Source organism: Mercenaria mercenaria, chromosome 12 (genome assembly GCF_021730395.1).
Source record: "Mercenaria mercenaria strain notata chromosome 12, MADL_Memer_1, whole genome shotgun sequence".
Taxonomy (NCBI): Eukaryota; Metazoa; Mollusca; class Bivalvia; order Venerida; family Veneridae; genus Mercenaria; species Mercenaria mercenaria.
In genome coordinates this window covers 44753066-44774237 of record NC_069372.1, presented here as the reverse complement: position 1 = coordinate 44774237, position 21172 = coordinate 44753066, and the positions used below count along the sequence as shown (strand labels likewise).

The window sequence follows — 21172 nt, the reverse complement described above, 5'->3', positions numbered from 1 at the left end:
GCCAAATCAAAGAAAAAGCTTGTTAACACTCTAGAGGTCACAGTTTTGGCCCAATCTTAATGAAACTTGGTCAGAATGTTACCCTCAATAAAATCTTGGACGAGTTCGATATTGGGTCATCTGGGGTCAAAAGTAAGGTCACCAGGTCAAATCAAAGGAAAAGCTTGTTAACCGTGTAGAGGCCACATTTATGACTGTATCTTCATGAAACTTGGTCAGAATGTTAATCTTGATGATCCTTAGGGTAAGTTCGAATCAGGGTCATCTGAGGTTAAAAACAATGTCACCAGGTCAAATCAAAAGAAATGTTAGGTAACACTAGAGGCCACATTTATGACCTTATATAAATGAAACTTTTTCAGAATATTAATCTTGATGATCTTTAAGAGGTCGAGTTCAAATCTTGGTCAGGTGGGGTCAAAAACTAGGTCACCAGATCAAATCAAAGGAAAAGCTAGTTAACTCTCTAGAGGCGACATTTATGACCATATCTTAATGAAACTTGGTCAGAATGTTAATCTTGATGATTTATAGGTCAAGTTCAAATCTGGGTCAGATCAAAGGAAAAGGTAGTTAACACTCTATAAGCCACATTTATGACCATATCTTAATGAAACTTGGTTAGAATGTTAATCTTGATGATCTTTGGGTCAAGTTCAAATCTGGGTCAGGTAGGGTAAAAAAACTAGGTCACCAGGTCAAATCAAAGGAAAAGCTTGTTAACACTCTAGAGGCCACATTTATGACTGTATCTTCTTGAAACTTTGTCGGAATGTTAACCTTGTTTCTCTTCAGGTCAAGTTAGAATCTGGTTCATGTGGAGTCAAAAACTAGGTCACCAGGTCAAATCAAAGGAAAAGCTAGTTAACACTCTAGAGGCCACATTTATTGCATGCAAAATGATTGATGGTTCTACCCAGATGCCTGTCTTTGCCTAGGGGCACCTGAACTAATAGCTGGGAAGTTGCCATATGATCTGAAACTTAAAAAACTGTAATATAAGCTCTTTATTTGTTATCATGATATTAACAAATGAAAAATTTAGTGTCATTAGCTGTAGCAAGTTTTTTGGCTCAGTTTTACATATTATTGGGCATATCATACATTTTATATGACTGAAAGAACTTTTTGTCTAAGGGCGGTCATTTTCACATGCACACTAAAACAAAATAAAAATTAGAATTTTTTTTTTTCACATGTACACCAGACATGCCAAAACTGAAATAGAAACAAAGATTAAGCAAAATCATGCACAAATTGATACTGAATTTGGTTTGAATTTGCTAGGCAGGAAATAGGTTAAAACTTCATCCAGGATCCTCAGGCAATTCCTTATCATTTTTGTGGAGTTCAGAAAATCGTCTCTCTTTATAAATCACATGTACCTATTCGTCATATTATCATCATCCATATGATCATATTATCATCATCCATATGAAAGTTTGTTTCACAATCTTGTATTTAATATACTAATTATGCTATGCTACTTCATACTTTCATGCTGAAATTTGTATCAAATTTGGTATGTGAAAGTCCTGGCCAGTTCCAAACCACAATAGCCAGCTTAGGTTTGTACCACTTTCTGGTACAGTGTATTATATGAAATGACATTCACTTCACTCAAAAACTGCATAAGTTTAGATTGGGACATGGACAAAGAAAATGTTGGAGTAATGTCAGCTATATTGGAAAAAAATATGTATATTTAATGCTTATCATGCTGGACATCATTGATTCTGCCTTTGCGACCAGTGTAGATCATGTGTGCAGTCTGATCAAGATCTGCACTGTTTGCCATTCAGTCAGTATCTTTTTGGTAAGCACCCCTTTAAACAGTTAATGGTACTGTCTGAATTGAAAGATGGATAAGTTAGTTATAGAAATTTAGGAAGGTAAGGTTTAATGCTGTAAATCTGCCAACATAAGGACCTCTACTAAATTTGGCCTCCTACAATCCAGGATACACCCCAGATTAGCTCTTAAGATTTGTCAGAATATTTTGTGAGGCAATTTGAAACAGTTACTGCAGGCAATCATTGCCCTGCTGTTACAAACATAAAAATAATTTGAGTCCAGGCAAAATGTAATTTACTAGACACCTGTGATGTTGTGATTTTGTCACTCAATTCTGACACATACATTTATTATAAACTTCATCGTTGACCCCATTTTGCTTCATGTTGTAATTTATTTTTTCCTGAGAAAAGAAAATTGTACATCTTATATTTAGTACGAATGTCTTATATGGGAAAATGTATAATTACAATGTAAATATTTTGCTTACTGCTGCAGTTTAATGGTGTATTTATGTAAATTCTGCATTATCTGCATTGATTTATGGTTATGAAGTGTGAGAAATTTTGATGGATTTATTTTAATGAAATATTATAACATGTTTTTTTCTTCATCAGGAAACCTGTACAATTGAACGGAGTGTTAAAATTCATGTGGATATATTTTTAGTCAGATACTGTTACATTTACTTTGAAGACTCATTTAAAATAAAAAAGAAATCATTTAAGAGGAATTTTGAGGTGCTTTTTGTGCCCCTCAATTTTTTTTTTTTGTGGGCGGGGGGCGGTTTTATAGGGGCACTTAGATTTGTTAACTACTTATTCAGTCTTTCGTGATATCCTGCAACTATTTATGGATATCATTAATTCATTCGTGGATAACAGAAACTCATTCATGGATATCATTAATTCAGTTATGGATATCACAAATTCATTCATTTTGTGACATCATTAATTCATAGATATCACAATAATGTGTGAAACAAGCTGTCAATATAACTTTTTAATTCAAACTAATTAATTTTGTCTTTTTATTTGCAGAAAAGAGAGAGAGTTTGCCTGCTACACCATCATCATTTCATCGTGTTGCCAATAGTTTCGCTAGTGATGACGAACCATTGTACGACAGTGTGGCATCAGACGAAGACTATAGCAGTGTAGACAACCTTAGTCTACAAAATATGAAGACTGATGAGTCGGCAAATGATACTTCACAAGATATACACATGCATCATGAGGTAAGTATATTATGTATAATACATTACCATATTTACCCATCTATAAGATGATTCTTCTATAAGACGGGTTCCTTCAGTCACTTCAAAATCGGCAGTTTTCTTTTTCAGGCTGTTTTATAATTACTTCAGGTTAATGACATTGACTCACTTATTGGACAAGACAGCACATTAGGTCCGCTTTATAGGGAGAAAACTGTTTTATTTGTTTGTGCAGAATTCGAGATAGAAAAAAACAGATTTGATGTCAAGACTATAAAATAAAGCATAATTACTGTGAAATTATTAATATTTATTGCAGACTGATTTTCATGGGTGCATCACTCCATGACATTTAATCCCAATGAAGGAGTAAAATTCTCATTTATGTATCTTTACCACTTAAAATCAACAATTTCATGTCCCTAGGAAACAGCCATTTTTGCCAAAACCGTGAAATTTATGCCCTGAAAATTAAATGATTTGACAATATTTTCATTAATTTAAGTTGAATCCGAATTTGAAATCTTGGAGCTTTGTCAGGGTTTTCTAGATTGAAATTTTAATATATCCAGGTTGTATCATATTTTTGTATGAATTACAATGCAAACAGGAAGGACAGATATCCTGCTTCATTTCACCTTTCATTTCTTGAAAATTATATATGCTTTTAACACATTCTTGTGCACTTTAATGGATTATTTTGACGTCCTTGGTTGTGAAAATGGTAGAATAGGATACAAACTCTAAGAGGAATATTTTGACATCCTGTGCATTTATTTAATAACTTTTTCATTTGAAATAAACAAATTTGTTCGGAAATTATGTCTCATGGTATGAAGTACATGTTTGTTTAATATTTCTTTCAGGATAAAGAATCTACTCCAGTCCCGGTTTCCTCTTCGGAATATAGGGTGAGTTATTATTTATCTTCACAGATTCAAGGAACGATGTTATGTAAAAAAAACTTGCTGACAGTTTTTGAATATCTTACTACAATGTCCTTTATTGGCCATTTCGAAGCCTTGAGTAAGGTAAATAACATTATTGTTAGTGTCTGTTTGATGCGCATATCAGAGACAACTTATATTCTGAATTCAGTAACTAGTGCTGGGAATCAGTAAAAAATTCTGTGTTGATCAATCAGTTCAAAATAATGGTGATGGAAATAGGAAACAATATGGGCTCAAAATGGATGATAATCTAAGATTCAACTTTGGGCAATAACATTCTTACTGTAAACTGATTTTTTGGTCATTTTGAACATAATGCCCAGAAGTTGTTTTAAAATTGTCACAGTTCTGTCTAATAAGAAGTCGTTCTACATCCGCATGGATAGTTAAGACCTGCAGTGGTACTAGATTCAGCGTATTTTTAGAGCATTATCAGGATGTCAGAATTTGTCAAGGATGAAAAATTTTGTCAACAGTTATGTCATGGGCCATTTAATCATGATTTGACGATGACAAGCCCTACCAGTACCAGTTTTATTTTGCAGGTTACTGTCTACTTCAATATTTGCATAGGTTACCCTAAGGGGGCTCTCATGGCCGAGTGGTTAAAGTCAGTGACTTTCATATACTTGCCTCTCACTGCTAAAGGTTTGAAACCTGGCTCAGGTGTAGAATTCTTCCATGTGAGGAAGCCTTCCAGCTGCCTTACAGAGGGTCAAAGATTCTACCAATGTGCCATCCCTTGATGAAATAATACCCAGAGAGGCATGTGGGGTTGTCATCCACCATCAAAGCTTGAATGATGCTGTATTACCTAAATTGTGTTTGGGTGTGATGGTCACCAAACAACAAAAATATTTTTATCATAAATGGACATAACTATACAGTGTGGAATTTATAAGCCAAAAAAGGATATAAAATATCTGGCCAGCTTTTTACGTTTCTTTACTTGTAGACTTAACAAGTAGAAATGTCCAAAATTGGAATGAGAAAAGATTATCTCAAAATCTTAGTTAGTGTTCTTTTCATTCATTCATACAGAAGTCCACAACAGACGTGCCAAATGAGAGTCATATGCCGCCAGAGGTGGAGGAAGTGCTAGAGATAAGGCAGGCCTTGATGCACTCGCAGTCAGAGGTTCGACAACTCATACAGGCAAATAAAAACCTTCAGAACGAGGTGGAACGACTAAATAACCTGGTATGTTTACTCTTTTTAATCATTACATCATGAAAAATAATAACAGCTGTTTTATGACTGTTCAACAAAGTTGGCTAAATATCAGTCCCTCATGACGTGATGTAATAAATGCAAAGATGGCAAGTTTGACCCAAGTGTGAGATGAATATTCGCCAGAAATATTTGACATATTAAATGACCAATAACTGCTGTGGGTTCAAAACCTCACTTGTGCTGTAACATTTGTTCATGTGATCATAGGGTCAGGAGGTCATAGGTTTGAATCCCCTGTGAGGCATTTTTCTCCATGATGATCAACGTAAGGATAAAGTGTCTAAGATCATTTGTCTGTTTTACCAGAAGAGAACTTGTTAATATTGATGAGGATGGAGGAATATTGGTTTAATGGGTCAATGATTGTATGTATTTGACGGATTGTGCCTTGTCGGTTTTGACGTTTAGTCATGAAGTACTCATGTTCTTTCATATTTTAAGATCTGGCACTGTACCGCTACTCTTGACAGGTGAAATGATTCATCAGATCACTGTCTGCATATTTGTCACAACATGCATAAAGGTGCTGTGTGCAGTAAGTTCATGCATTGGAGAGCTATTTGCTTTTTTAGCTCACCTGTCACAAAGTGACAAGGTGAGCTTTTGTGATCGCGCGGTGTCCGTCGTCCGTCGTCCGTCCGTGCGTGCGTGCGTCCGTCCGTCCGTAAACTTTTGCTTGTGACCACTCTAGAGGTCACATTTTTCGTGGGATCTTTATGAAAGTTGGTCAGAATGTTCATCTTGATGATATCTAGGTCAAGTTCGAAACTGGGTCACGTGCCTTCAAAAACTAGGTCAGTAGGTCTAAAAATAGAAAAACCTTGTGACCTCTCTAGAGGCCATATATTTCATGAAATCTTCATGAAAATTTGTCAGAATGTTCATCTTGATGATATCTAGGTCAAGTTTGAAACTGGGTCACGTGCCCTCAAAAACTAGGTCAGTAGGTCTAAAAATAGAAAAACCTTGTGACCTCTCTAGAGGCCATATATTTCACAAGATCTTCATGAAAATTGGTCAGAACTTTCACCTTGATGATATCTAGGTCAAGTTTGAAACTGGGTCACGTGCCATCTAAAACTAGGTCAGTAGGTCAAATAATAGAAAAACCTTATGACCTCTCTAAAGACCATATTTTTCATGGGATCTGTATGAAAGGTGGTCAGAATGTTCATCTTGATGATATCTAGGTCAAGTTCGAAACTGGGTCACGTGCTGTCAAAAACTAGGTCAGTAGTTCTAAAAATAGAAAAACCTTGTGACCTCTCTAGAGGCCATATATTTCATGAGATCTTCATGAAAATTGATCAAAATGTTCACCTTGATGATATCTAGGTCAAGTTCGAAAGTGGGTCACGTGCCTTCAAAAACTAGGTCAGTAGGTCAAATAATAGAAAAACCTTGTGACCTCTCTAGAGGCCATAATTTTCATGGGATCTGTATGAAAGTTGGTCTGAATGTTCATCTTAATGATCTCTAGGTCAAGTTCGAAAGTGGGTCAAGTGCCGCCAAAAACTAGGTCAGTAGGTCAAATAATAGAAAAACCTTGTGACCTCTCTAAAGGCCATATTTTTCATGAGATCTGTATAAAAATTGGTCTGAATGTTAATCTTGATGATATCGAGGTCAAGTTCGAAACAGGGTCATGTGCGGTCAAAAACTAGGTCAGTAGGTCTAAAAATAGAAAAACCTTGTCACCTCTCTAGAGGCCATACTTATGAATGGATCTCCATAAAAATTGGCCAGAATGTTCACCTTGATGATATCTAGGTCAGGTTTGAAACTGGGTCACGTGCCTTACAAAACTAGGTCAGTAGGTCAAATAATAAAAAAACCTTGTGACCTCTCTAGAGGCCATACTTTTCATGGGATCTGTATGAAAGTTGGTCTGAATGTTCATCTTGATGATATCTAGGTCAAGTTTGAAACTGGGTCAACTGCGATCAAAAACTAGGTCAGTAGGTCTAAAATTATTAAAATCTTTTGACCTCTCTAGAGGCCATATTTTTCAATGGATCTTCATGAAAATTGATATGAATTTTCACCTTGATGATATCTAGATAAAGTTCAAAACAGGGTCACGTACCTTCGAAAACTAGGTCAATAGGTCAAATAATAGAAAAACCTTGTGACCTCTCTAGAGACCATATTTTTCAATGGATCTTCATGAAAATTGGTCAGAATTTTTATCTTGATAATATCTAGGTCAAGTTCAAAACTGGGTCACATGAGCTCAAAAACTAGGTCACTATGTCAAATAATAGAAAAAACGACGTCATACTCAAAACTGGGTCATGTGGGAAGAGGTGAGCGATTCAGGACCATCATGGTCCTCTTGTCTAAATTTTGCCTGTGCTTTTCCTATACTTTACCAGTTTACTTTAGCACTTCTCCTTTATTTTACCAGTGCATATAGCTCCTTGATGCACGTTTTAATTTTGACGCCAAAGGAGATAATTCAGCTGCATCAAGGTGCTATTTGATAAATTGGGTCAAAGCTTAGACTGTTAGAATATTCTTGTTAAATAATTCACTTTTCTGTACCCTGCTAAATTTCTAAAATGGACTGGTCCATCTTTCAATTTGGGCAGTACCATTTATTATTTGAAGGGGTGTTTACTGAAAATTTACTGACTGAATACCGAACAGTGCAGACTGTGATCAGCCAGCACATCCATGCAGGCTGATCTTGGTCTGCACTGGTCGCAAAGGCAGAATCATTAATGCTGCCAGCAGGCTAAAGGTTAAGATACTGAAGTAAATAAAAAAAAAAAGCTGTAGTACGATGTCTGTATGGTCTCAAAGCCTGCCCGCTTAGCCCAGTAGGGAGAGCGCAGATCTACAGATCACAGGGTTATGAGTTTGATCCCGAGGCGCATGTTCTCCATGACGATTTGATAAAAGACAATTTGTCTGAAATCATCCATCCTCCACCTCTGATTCATGTGGGGAAGTTGGCACTGGTTGGGTTAACTGCCTGCCGTTAAATAACTGAAATGCTGTTGAAAAATGGCAAAATGCAAATACCACTTTGATGCAATATTGGGTCAGATTATTTTCATCTTTAAGCCAGTAACCAGCATGAATAATTACTTGACATTTGTCTCCTTAATTCATACATATTTCATAGAAATGATTTTTGAGAAGGTATTTATATAAGTTGTATTTCTTTATTTCTGCACTGTCTTTATAATTTAAAAAAAAAAAGCTGCTCTCTTTCATTCGTAGGTACATACTTTAGTGCATGAGAATGCAATGTTGCGGGAACAACAACAACAGTTATTGCGAGGTCAAGGTCACATGCAGAATGGGGTTGAAGGTGAGGACCAACTGGGCAGGATTCCCGGGGTCCAGTCTCGATCCTCAAGAAACAGTGGTGGTGCTCGGCCACAGTCAATGTTCGAGCCAAGGAATCAAGAGAGATTATCGCAGAAATCTAATAAGGTGATTGAGAATCATTTATAACATCACTCCTTGAATAAATCACTGGTCCTTTATTTTACCAGTGCATATTTTCAATATCTTACCAAGGTACTTTTAGTATATTTTACCAAATTGAATGCACTTTTCCAATATTTTACCAATGCACTTTTCCTATATTTTACCAGTGCACTTTCCTATATTTTACCAATGCACTCATTCTATATCTTACCGATGCACTTTTCCTATATTTTACCGATGCACTTTCCTATATTTTACCAATGCGCTCTTTCTGTATTTTGCCAATGCACTTTTCCTATATTTTACCAAAGCGCTCTTTCTATATTTTGCCAATGCATTTTTCCTATATTTTACCAATGCGCTCTTCCTATATTTTGCCAATGCACTTTTCCTATATTTTACCAATTTGCTCTTTCTAAATTTTGCCTGTGCTTTTCCTATACTTTACCAGTTTACTTTTGCACTTCTCCTTTATTTTACCCGTGCATATATTTTATTACAGAGCCAGTCAAAAGATGACCTGTATCCTGTACAGTCTGGGGGAGATATGCATCATGTAGAAGAAAACAAGGTATATATATCTCTCAGCTGGACTAGCAAAATTTGAGTCATCGGTAGTTCAAGTCGCCGAACAATATACAGTTGAATCTCAATATCTCGAATTCCAAGGGATCGAACGTTTTACTTTGAGATAACCGAAATTCAACTTAAAATGACATTTTGTGCACGTTTTTGGGTTGGGACTTGAAAATGCTTTTGAGATAGCCGGAATTTTGAGATAAGTGAGTTTGAGATATTGAGTTTCAACTGTACATTATATAGGGATGTGTGTGTTACTGTCACATGAGTGCTTAATATAAATGGCCAGTCCATAGTTTGTGCTATTGACCTGTCTGGGGTTCAGTATTAAATCTTGCTGGGCTTGAGTCAAAACTTGGAAGAAAGAAAAAATTCAAAATTTATTTCAAATGTAATATTATAAAACACTGAATGGCTTGCTGGACGGTATTTGTATACTATTTCATATTGATGGGTGATGTGAAAATGTTATAGATCTGGTTTTAAATTATAATTGAATAATGAATAAACTGGTAAGCATTAGGACCTAACTTTAGTTAGTGCACAAGATAAGTAAACCGAACATCATGTTGATAAATTTTTGGCACGCTACCCAATTTCTTAGTTTTAATATCCTGTTATAAGAAGTAAATTTAATCTGGTGTCTAAATTCATTGTCGAGGACTGTATTGTAAAGTGTATTAGCTAACTTTTATTTTCACCAATGTCACATATACATGAGATTGTGTTAGAAAATCTTTCAGTATCCTAGCATGCCATATACTTTTAAACAGTGATAGTTAATCTTTAAACAAATATCCTAGCACCACATTAAATTAAATAAGTTAATCTTCAAACTTATAAGAATGTCATTTCTGTTTCAGTCATCAAATACAAGTTCAGGATCATCATTTTCTCAGGGCAGCGGTGAGCTACGCAATGACTCGCTAGGCCACTATGACAACCCAATGTCACACTATGACAATCCACGCTCACTACCAGTTGAACAATGTGCAATAAGGTAATAGTTTTGTCATCATTATTCGTAAGGCAAAGAACCCATGTTGTCCATTGCCCTTACCTTTCTGAGTATGATACTGCGGTTTTCAAGGAAAGTTTCATGGCTCACTGTGAAATCAATATTTTTCTGGGAGGACTTGTTTTCATGGATTTCATGGTCTTGTCAACCCAAGGACATATTTCATTTCAGCTGTGCCTTTCAGAATATCATTTTAAATTGGTTAAGAGGCACAAAATAAAACCCTGTGCATATCTGGTTCTGAATTGAATGAGCATCCATTGTGCATTTGAACTGTGAAACCAATATATCAGATGTATTTAATTTAGAAGTTCTTCACCTGCAAAAACCCACCAGTAAAGAGAAATATTATTGAAATATACATTGAATAACTTGTTACACATTCTACATGTATATTCTCTGAATAATTGTCGTTCTAGAGGATCACTCAAGCTCACTTATAGAACCTATTGTTGAAATGTCAAACAAATATTTTTTTGTTCATTATAGGGAAAAACCTGATTATGAGAGTTCACGAGGGGAGAGTATGGAAGGTATCGAGGGCTTCCCCACCTTAGAACTTCTCATGCAAAAGACGGAAAAAATAACCAAAAAAATCCAGGAGCTATTACTCTCAGCACAAGAACGCAGTATTGCCAGGTATGTATATGTAGTCAAGACCTTTGTAAAGTTACCATCCTCATCGAAAATGAAAAAAAAAAAAAGAAGATTGATTACCATCCCTCATTGTCCCATTGGCAAATATTTGTGAGTGCAAAAAATATAATGGAAATTATCACAGTTCTCATTCCATGAAATTATGACAGTTTTCATTCCATCAGGTTTCAGTTGATAATATGTTTACAAATTACGCATCAACTGATGAGATGTTTTTTTACTCTGTGTGCATACTAGGTAGACCAGTTGCTGATTTTAATTACATGGCAATATTTTAGCCACATTGTTTGATACTATGTTGATTTACTGTGACTCAGCAAGTTTTTGGCGATAAAAAAAACTGGTTATTCATGCATTTAAAACTTCTACAAACAATAGGTGGTCAAAGTTGTGAGTATAGTTGATTTTTTGAGAGTTAAAATATCTTTATTAGTGAAAATTGCCAAGAGCAAAAATACTAATTTCTAGCTCTGTCACAGGTAAAGTTGTACTGTTTTTAGGAAAGAAGGGAAGAAATATAGCTGTTTACCAACAAATGTTATAACTTTATCTGTTAGAGAAGATTTTTACCTGTTAAGAAAGACTTCGCCATTCTACCCTAACAACACAAGATCTAGGACTCCACAAATCCAATTGTCCACTCACAAATATGGGTAGAAGTCTGCTTTTTAATATTTGAGATTTGGAGCCTTTCTTTAAAAATGATGGTTCAGGATGCTAACTCAGAATCACATGTCTGTTGCCGCTGTAAGTTCAAGTCCTGTTTTGATAATCATGCTAGGAAGCCATCTTACAGAATGTCTGTGGTTCTACCCAGGTGCTTGTCCATACCTGAAATAAGGCCGGGACGGTCGCCTCCATCATCAAGGTGGTGATTATATTAATTGCCAATTTACCTTTTTGGGTTGACTACCATTAAGCTTAATGCTTATCAGGCTGGACAAGATTGATTCTGCCTTTACGACCAGTGTCGATCATGATCTACACGCTTCGCCATTCAGTCAGTATATTTTTGGTAAGCACCCCTTTTAATAGTTAATGGTACTTTCCAAATTGAAAGATGGACAAGTTCATTATAGAAATTTAGCAGGGTAAGGATTAAAATGTGGATCAGACAGTTTGTGTGATAGTCTTTTATCATTGTGTTTTACAGTTATGGGCCTTGTGCAGATAATATCCACGCAGCAGTATTAGAGATGGCGGCAGTGTTCCCACAGGTACTCTGTTAATTAATTTTTTTCTCCCTCCATTAACTGTTGGAACACAACTTGAATTCTCTAGTTTATTATTAAGGATAAGAATTGTCTGCAGCTGAGAAGGTATTTGATGTGTCTGGGTATTCATATAATAATGTCAAGTACAAGACAATAAGGCAGGACAAAAAAAAATATGTTTCTAGTTTTCATTCTCTCAAAACTTGTATAAAATTACTTGTTATTAATTTACAATTTTAGAAATCATAAAATGTAAAAAAAAAAAATATTCATTAACTGTTTCAGAAACTTAAAGATATTAGATTGTGGTTATTTATACAGAAATTATGAAATGCAAAATTTGTTGTGGTTATAATTACATAAAATTTCATTAATGTTGAAGTTAGCATTACAGAAACCATAAAATGTAAAATTGCATAATTTTATGAGTTTGTTACCTTTGCAAAAATGCAACACACATGGTAGGTAGATGTATTGATTTGATATGAATGTATTGATATTACTTAATTACCATAACAAAATTAAGATTACATATGCATTTAGTAATTACAAATTGTGAATTTACATATGATTTAATTACTATTACATAAGATGAAATTACATTATTTAATTACTACTTGTATTACAGAATGTGAAATTACATGATTAAGTAGCATTGCAAAAAATATAAGCAAATAATTTGGAATTACATGTAATTTAAATTACCATTACAGAAACCTTTCTCAGAAAGCGTGAAATGTGCATTGCATTTATTGATGACCAGTGCAGTTCGACTTCAAGAAGAATGCGAGGAGTGTATTGACCTGCCCTCCGACCCCTCGGAGGAGTTGACCTTTGATCCCTCAATAAAAACGCAACAAGTGATTCAGTGTGCCTATGATATTGCCAAATCTGCTAAGCAGCTTGTGACTTTGTTTCAATGATTATTACAACCATTTTGAAAGCATCTGGTTGATCCGGATTATTCTTTGTAAAGGGAGACAATTTGAATTGGAATTGTCTTCTTGATTAAGGGAGAAAACTCACTGCATAAGAAATAGATTCTTGTGACAGGAAGACAATTTTACCTACAGGAAATAGTTTCCTGTTATTAAAAGGGAGGCAATTCTTCAGTGTAGTGAATAGTTTCCTGTAATAGGGAAACAAACAACTGAAAAGTGAATTGCATTTTTAAAACGGCAGAAAACTGTTAAGGAAATGATGTCCTGCTGAAGGAGACATATTTATGTATTATGTTAACAGAAAACTATTTATAGTATTTTTAAAGGGAGGCAATTAACAGTGAATATATTCTCCTAAATGAGAGATGATTTACTGAATAGGTAATGGCTTCCTATGGAAGAGAATAGGAAGTGATGAAAATGTGTTCTTTCTACAAGTAAATCATTTTGTTAAAAGAGGATGTGCTTTATGCTATGCGGCCTAGAGATCAAACACAACATTTTTTTTGTGGCATGAATCATGCTACTTTGCTCTTGGATGAGCAGAAAAAGCATGGGACACTAGAGAGGTTGAGATTTCAAGACAACTACATTGGCGTCTGCTTAAAAAAATTCTGAAAATGCAGTTACGCATTATTTTACATGTTTGAAAACTTTAAGTTAGGTTTTACAAGAACATGTTGAAAGTGTACTGCTAAATTGTATGAAAATTGTAATTTTTTGAAAGTAGGCACGTCAGACACACTTTTTAAACAAAAAATGAAATTCTGTTAAGTACATTAACCCTATGTACACTATGCAACCGAAACAACATCTATATATCACATGAAAGTTGAGTCCAGAGGAAGTCATATATCTCAGCTGTTGAAAATTAAAGCTGACATCCTATTTTTGTTACAGTATCATACTATACAGTCCATAACAAGAATATTGTATGTAAAGGTTTCAACAGATTTGAAAATAGAAGCTGTTGATGAAAGCATTTTTCCTTTTAAAGTGAATGTTGTCCTGCAGGGTGACTTGCTTAGAAACAATTTGTCAGGCCCTGGCTTCTGTCCCTGTATGCAGATATAACTGACCATAACAAACATCCAAGACATGGACTGAGGTACCAGTATATGTATGAAATCACAACCTCTCTAGTTTGACATCGAAGAAGAGATTATCATTGTGTACCAAAGAAAAACAGAAAATATTTATATTTAGGCTAGATTTAGCATATCTTTGTTATGCTCGTGCATTTACTTTCATTCATTTATTATGGATTGCTCATTTAGGTGTAATATTGTGAAAATCTGTTCTGATAAATGGATGAGTTGTAATCGAAGAAAAGAAACCCCAAAGTTTTGATACATGTAAATTATAAGTTAATTTTTTAGTTCATAACCATTGAAATTATTAATTTCATTGAAATGAAATATGAGTTTAACCAAATTTATAGTTTTCAAATTTTGAAGATAAAATTAATGGGGACTTTTTATTTAGATTTTTTTTTTTCAGTTATTGTCGTAACCAAGGTGCCCACAAACATTTCTTCCCTTCTAATGTTAATGATTTTACAATATGTACTTGGGTCAGTTACAGTTAAAGAATTAGTTGTTTGTTCATGTAAAGCATTTGTTAAGATTTCATTTGATTGAACAAAGTTGTTTAAAAATAATTTTAACACATTGAGAATTACTTATTTTCAAGTGTTTACACTAACACTTAATAGCAAATATTTGTTTCTGAGTGTAATAATTGAGATTTAAGGTTTGTTGATGCCTACCAGATACTACTCTCCACCTCTTATTTTGACAGTGTTGTGATATCTGAGAACAGAGCTTCAGAAACTGTGATTTCTCAATTTTAGACAAATTTTTAACTTTTTCAAACAGATTTATAAAATGGAAAAATAAAAAAATGTTGGTCCCAGAAAAAGAATGAAAAACACGGCCACCTTCCAGCAAGAAATAGTTGAAGGCACTTTTGATCTCTATTAAACATGATGTCACAGCTTGTTAATCTGTCTGTATGAGCATGTGACACTACAGTGTTCACACAGTATGTCCTTCGACGCTTTTGAAGAGAGGTTGGAAATAGTATGTGATTCTGTCTCTGTTCGATTGAGTTTTCAAGATTTTTGAAGCCCTGCTCAAGAACAGTGAAGAGGGTTGTTTATGTATCAAAGACCTGATCATTAGGTGTTTCATGAAAGTGAAATGATTATTATGTTTTTGGTTGCATGCATTTTGTTGTATATCCAAAGATACCTTACCCCCTACAACTTGCAATATTTATTTATTATTTATATAAAATGATTTTATGTATATCGTGCGTAGTATGGTTTTATGTAATAGCTCACACTACCTGGCAAAAGTAACTCTAAATTTACAGATACAGTCACACTTGTATTAACCTTTAACCTGCTGGCAGCAAGTAGTTTGCCTTCGTGACCAGTGCAGACCAAGATCAGCCTGCACATCCGTGCGTCTGAATTTAGTCTGCGTTGTTTGCAATTCACTCAGTAAATTTTCAGTGAACACCCCTTTGAATAATAAGTGGTACTACCCAGATTGAATGATGAACTAATCCATTTTTAATCCCCCGCCGTGGAGGAGGGATTATAGGAATGGTCTGCGTCCGTCCTTCCGTCCGTAACAAAATCGTGTCCGGTCCATATCTCCTAAACCCCTTGAAGGATTTTTTTATGAAACTTGGGTCAAATGATCACCTCATCAAGACGATGTGCAGAACCCATGAGTCAGCCTTGTCGGTTCAAGGTCAAGGTCACAACTCAAGGTCAAAGGTTTGAGCCTGCCATTTTGTGTCCGCTCTATATCTCGTAAACCCCTTGAAGGAATTTTATAAAACTTGGGTCGAATGATCACCTCATCAAGACAATGTGCAGAACCCATGAGTCAGCCATGCCAGCTCAAGGTCAAGGTCACAACTGAAGGTCAAAGGTTTTGAGCCTTCCATTTTGTGTCCGCTCTATATCTTCTAAACTCCTTGAAGGATTTTCATGAAACTTGGGTCAAATGATCACCTCATCAAGATGATGTGCAGAACCCATGGGTCAGCCTTGTCGGCTCAAGGTCAAGGTCAAAACTCAAGGTCAAAGGTTTGAGCCTTCCATTTTGTGTCCGCTCTATATCTCCTAAACCCCTTGAAGGAATTTTATTAAACTTGGGTCAAATGATCACCTCATCAAGACGATATGCAGAACCCATGAGTCGGTCATGCTGGCTCAAGGTCAAGGTCACAACTTAGGGTCAAAGGTTTGAGCCTTCCATTTTGTGTCCGCTCTATATCTCCTAAACTCCTTGAAGGATTTTCATCAAACTTGGGTCAAACGATCACCTAATCAAGGTGATGTGCAGAACTTATGAGTCAGCCATGTCAGCTCAAGGTCAAGGTCACAACTGAAGGTCAAAGGTTTGAGCCTTCCATTTCGTGTCCGCTCTATATCTCCTAATCCCCTTGAAGGAATTTTATAAAACTTTACCTCATCAAAATGATGTGCAGAAATTATGAGTCAACCATGCCAGCTCAAGGTCAAGGTCACAACTAAGGGTCGAAGGTTTGAGCCTTCCATTTTGTGTCCACTCTGTATCTCCTAAACCCCTTGAAGGATTTTCATCAAACTTGGGTCAAATGATCACCTCATCAAGAACTCATGAGTCAGCCATGTCAACTCAAGGTCAAGGTCACAGCTGAAGGTCAAAGGTTTCAGCTCTGTATCTCCTAAAGCCCTTGAAGGATTTTCATGAAACTTGGGTCAAATGATCACCTCATCAAGACATTGTACAGAATTCATGAGTCAGCCATGTCAGTTCAAGGTCAAGGTACGGCTAAAATCAAAGGTTTACCCTTTCACTATCCATAGCAGTGGCGGGGGATTTAGCTGTTGATGTACAGAGGTACTACCCATGTGCCCACTTGTGCCAGAAATACTGTTAGGAGTGGCACTTCGGGTGTTTTTACCGACAGAGACAATAGAAAGATGCAATATGACCAAAATTGTATTGATAGGACTTAAAACCCGAAAACAAAAATTACTAAAAAGTCATACTGTGAGGGACATGAAATAGAGCTTGGCTTAAGAATCTTAAATCTTCGGGGGGTTTTTTAATAGATAGACAAATTTAAAAAAAGTTGATAGTTGCATAATGTATACCTGTAAGTACCAGATCTTGGACCTAATGCATATTTTTGAAAAGTAGTGTGAGGGTTATTTGGAAACGTACTGTTGTCACATGATTTTATTTTTATTTATCGCATGCAAAAAATGACAAATGTTCTGATCATATGTTATATTCAGTGTACAAAGTGTCATTTAACATAGTTCATTTTCTGCATATTGTCAAAGAAATCATTCATAAAATGTGTATCGGTTGTTGTCAAATGTGATACAAATTCAAAGTGGTTTTCAGCATAAATTTTTCACTGGTCATAAAATTATAAACAATGTTTAAAGATTATGATTGTAAGGTTGGAGATTTAATCTCAAAACTCCACTTACATTCTTATTGGATGTTTTTAGCACTGTTTTGGAGATGACCATGTTTGCATATTTGGACTGGTCTCGAAACCTTGCAGTCTTGTTACAAATTGGAATTTGGGAACAAGTCTAAAAAACACAACTTTCGAAATTGACAGATGGCAAGATTACATTCACTGATTTCTAATGTCAGTTTTATAACTTTACTGGTTACTAAGTGGAGTTTGGGAACCAATTCTTAAACAGTAGCAATTCATTGGTTGTTACTGAACACTGTTTCAAAATTAACCAATGGCAAGAGTGCATTTTTGACTTGTCTCCAAAATCAGTTTTAGGCTCCAAAACTCTGGGCTCCAAATCATTATATGATTTTATATCCATGAAGTTTTAAGCCCTTACTTGGGCAAGCTGGTCTTCTAATTTTCTTCTTCCTGAGTTGCAGTTACCAAGACAGAATCAGCAGTATATATCGGCTCACAATGCAAGTGATTCCTGGTTTAGATGGGGAATACTTGACATGTACAACAATATGCAATAAATTTCTATACATTAAAATTGAAAATGTTTTTTAAAAAATGAACCACTTTGGTGGCTACATGTTTAAAACTTCGCATTCCGGTTACAACCAACTATCACACAATAAAATTGATTTGAGACACTCTAGTGTGGAATAAAATCTCGCTAAATTCTGTAAAAAAATTCTAGATCTTGTTTCTTCATGAATATGTTTGCTTTGGCAATTCACTTTATTTAATAAGTATGTAGGTGTTCATTGAACTGATACATGATCTCTTAAGAAAAGTTGTGATTCTGTTATCTACAGTATCTGTTGTTACTGCTGATGTTTTTAAAAACATGATTTGAACTTTGACAACTGAGACTTATTGAGATAATAAATGAAATACTGCATGTACCCTTCCCCTGTAAAAGTTTGAAATTCACAACCTGGCTAATATTTCTGTTCTTCCATTTAACTTATTTCTCTAGTCAATAATTGTTTATTTCATTATGCTGCTGTTTGTTCTATGTTTAATGTATAGTTGGTCTTATGTAACAAGAGTTGTCATTTTAATGTTAGATTCACATATTCTTTATCAGGAGTTTGAGAGAAATCTTCAATGAGTCCATAAAAGTTACCATATACGACATGGTTTTGTAAAGGAATTTTACGGTATTAACTGATTTCAGTTTACAGACAATTAGCAGGATGGGAGATATCCCAGTAATAAATGATATTTTGATCATCCAGTCGAAATAACATTAATATTTTCAAAATTTATTACTACAGATATTTTTCAGCACCTATTGAGTACTGTTAAATGATATATGTAAACTCCTTCTTGCCATGAAGTGTATAACGTTGAGAAGAATAAAAAACTGATGTTTACTAATGATGGAGAGACAAATGAGGTTATTAATGTCTCATAGGACACACTCCCACCTCCTGTTCCCCTCACCTGTATGATTATTTTTGAACCCCATCCCATTTTTATGGGTAGGGCAAACACCTGTCTTGTTAAAATTTGAAGAGCTGATACAGATCCCATCTCATTCATAGCAGAGTGAGCGATTTTCTTTCTGACATGTTCAAAACTGCAGACAGTTTTTTTCTTCCTTGAATTTTTAGTAGGAGGGTTTTTGTCCCATCTTATATTGCAAAAGGATTGGTTTTGATATACTTGTAAAAAATTTGACAGGTTTTTCAAAATATGGAGTTTCTTCCCGAGAGGGGTAATGTCTGGGATATGCTTAACCAGAATTATCAAAATTTGTGGGAGTTTCATACAAATGGGTAGTGTCTGGGAGGGGCTTTAAGCCAGATTTATCAAAATTAGTAGGAATTTCATCCGAGATAGTAATGTTTGGGAGGGGCTTTATGCCAGATTTATCAAAATAAGTAGGAATTTCATCCGAGATAGTAATGTTTGGGAGGGGCTTTAAGCCAGATTTATCAAAATTAGTAGGAATTTCTTCTGAGATAGTAATGTTTGGGAGGGGCTTAGCCAGATTTATCAAAATTTATGGGAGTTTTTTCTGAGAGGGATGGTGTCTGGGAGGGACTTGGCCAGATATATTATAATTAGTGGGAGTTTCATCAGAGAGGGGTACTAGTAATGCCTGGGCTTGGTTTTGTCCTGAAATGAAATGTATAGATTGAAAAAAAACTTACTCCTTGATCAGTTTTTGATCAAATTTCTTCAAATATAAGTACATAATTGTACCCCCCGACAACAAAGTTGTAAGGGGGGGTATTCTGGTTTCAGGTTGTCTGTCTGTCTGTCTGTCCGTCTGTCCGTAGGCGCAATCTTGTGCGCACCATCTCTCCTTATCCCCTTGACAGAATTTAATGAAACTTCACACAAGTGATCAGTACCAACAGTAGTTGTGCATGGGGCATGTTAGGTTCTTTTAGAAAAAAAATTTGCAGAGTTATGGAACTTTGTTTTTTTGTTACTATACTATATACATAGACACAGTCTTGTGCGCACCATCTCTCCTCATCCCCTTTACACAATTTAATGAAACTTCCCACAAGTGATCAGTACCAACAGTAGTTGTGCATGGGGCATGTTAGGTTCCTTTAGAAAAAAAATTTGCAGAGTTATGGGACTTTGTTTTTTTGTTACTATACTATATACATAGACACAATCTTGTGCGCACCATCTCTCCTCATCCCCTTGACAAAATTTAATGAAACTTCACACAAGTGATCAATAACAACAGTAGTTGTGCATGGGGCATGTTAGATTATTTCAGAAAAAAAATTTGCAGAGTTATGGGACTTTGTTTTTTTTGTTACTATACTATATACATAGACACAATCTTGTGCACACCATCTCTCCTCATCCCCTTGACACAATTTAATGAAGCTTCACACAAGTGATCAGTACCAACAGTAGTTGTGCATGGGGCATGTTAGGTTCTTTCAGCGACAAAAATTGCAGAGTTATGGGACTTTGTTTCTTGTTAACATACTATGTACATACAGTCTGCATATGCAATCTTGTGCGTGCCTAATCTACCAAACCCTTGCACACAATTTAATGAAACTTCACACAAGTGATCAGTACCAACCCTAGTTGTGCATGGTGCATGTTACATTCTTTTAGATAAATATTCTGCATAGTTGTGGGACTTCGTTTTTTGTTACTATACTGTATACATACAGTCTATATACATACAGTCCACATAATTATGCAATCTTGTGTGCGTCAAATTGCAATGTACTGTGTCAGTGCATGCGGGGGGTACATTCATCACCTTTAGTGATAGCTCTAGTTTAAATTACATTTTGTATTTGATATTATCCTTCAAAAAATAATAAGACACTTCACATTATATTCAGATATAATAAATAGCTATTCCTTCAGATATAACAGGTATTTTAAATTTGCAATTTGCGGGGATGCATGGATGTTTTATTTAATGTTTACAGTTTTTATGTAAATAAGTCCCATTTTGTTATTTAACAAATTCTTATATAGATTGTGCATGTCATACAGTATGAGTATTATATCTTGAACATTTTGTATACTTAAAAATAATAAAAATATACAACTATGTTGAAATTGTCATCATTATATCATGCCCCTTTGAAGAAGGGAGGGTGTATTGTTTTGCTCATGTTCGCAGGTGGGTTGGTTCA

The 21172-nt window shown here is 35.2% G+C and overlaps 1 protein-coding gene across 3 annotated transcripts in view; it reads left to right on the top strand.

The window, feature by feature from the left end:
* Positions 1-21087, top strand: part of LOC123533705 (ARF GTPase-activating protein GIT2-like) — a 55963-nt gene extending 34876 nt beyond the window's left edge. For all 3 annotated transcript variants that reach the window (XM_045315489.2, XM_045315490.2, XM_053519921.1), the window contains 9 exons: positions 2835-3031; positions 3877-3921; positions 5002-5160; positions 8422-8637; positions 9137-9205; positions 10077-10213; positions 10721-10870; positions 12042-12105; positions 12816-21087. In XM_045315489.2, coding sequence (XP_045171424.2) covers positions 2835-3031; positions 3877-3921; positions 5002-5160; positions 8422-8637; positions 9137-9205; positions 10077-10213; positions 10721-10870; positions 12042-12105; positions 12816-13025 — 1247 coding nt within the window. In that variant the 3' untranslated portion in view covers positions 13026-21087. The remainder of the gene's footprint in view (positions 1-2834; positions 3032-3876; positions 3922-5001; positions 5161-8421; positions 8638-9136; positions 9206-10076; positions 10214-10720; positions 10871-12041; positions 12106-12815) is intronic.
* Positions 21088-21172: the final 85 nt, after the last annotated feature.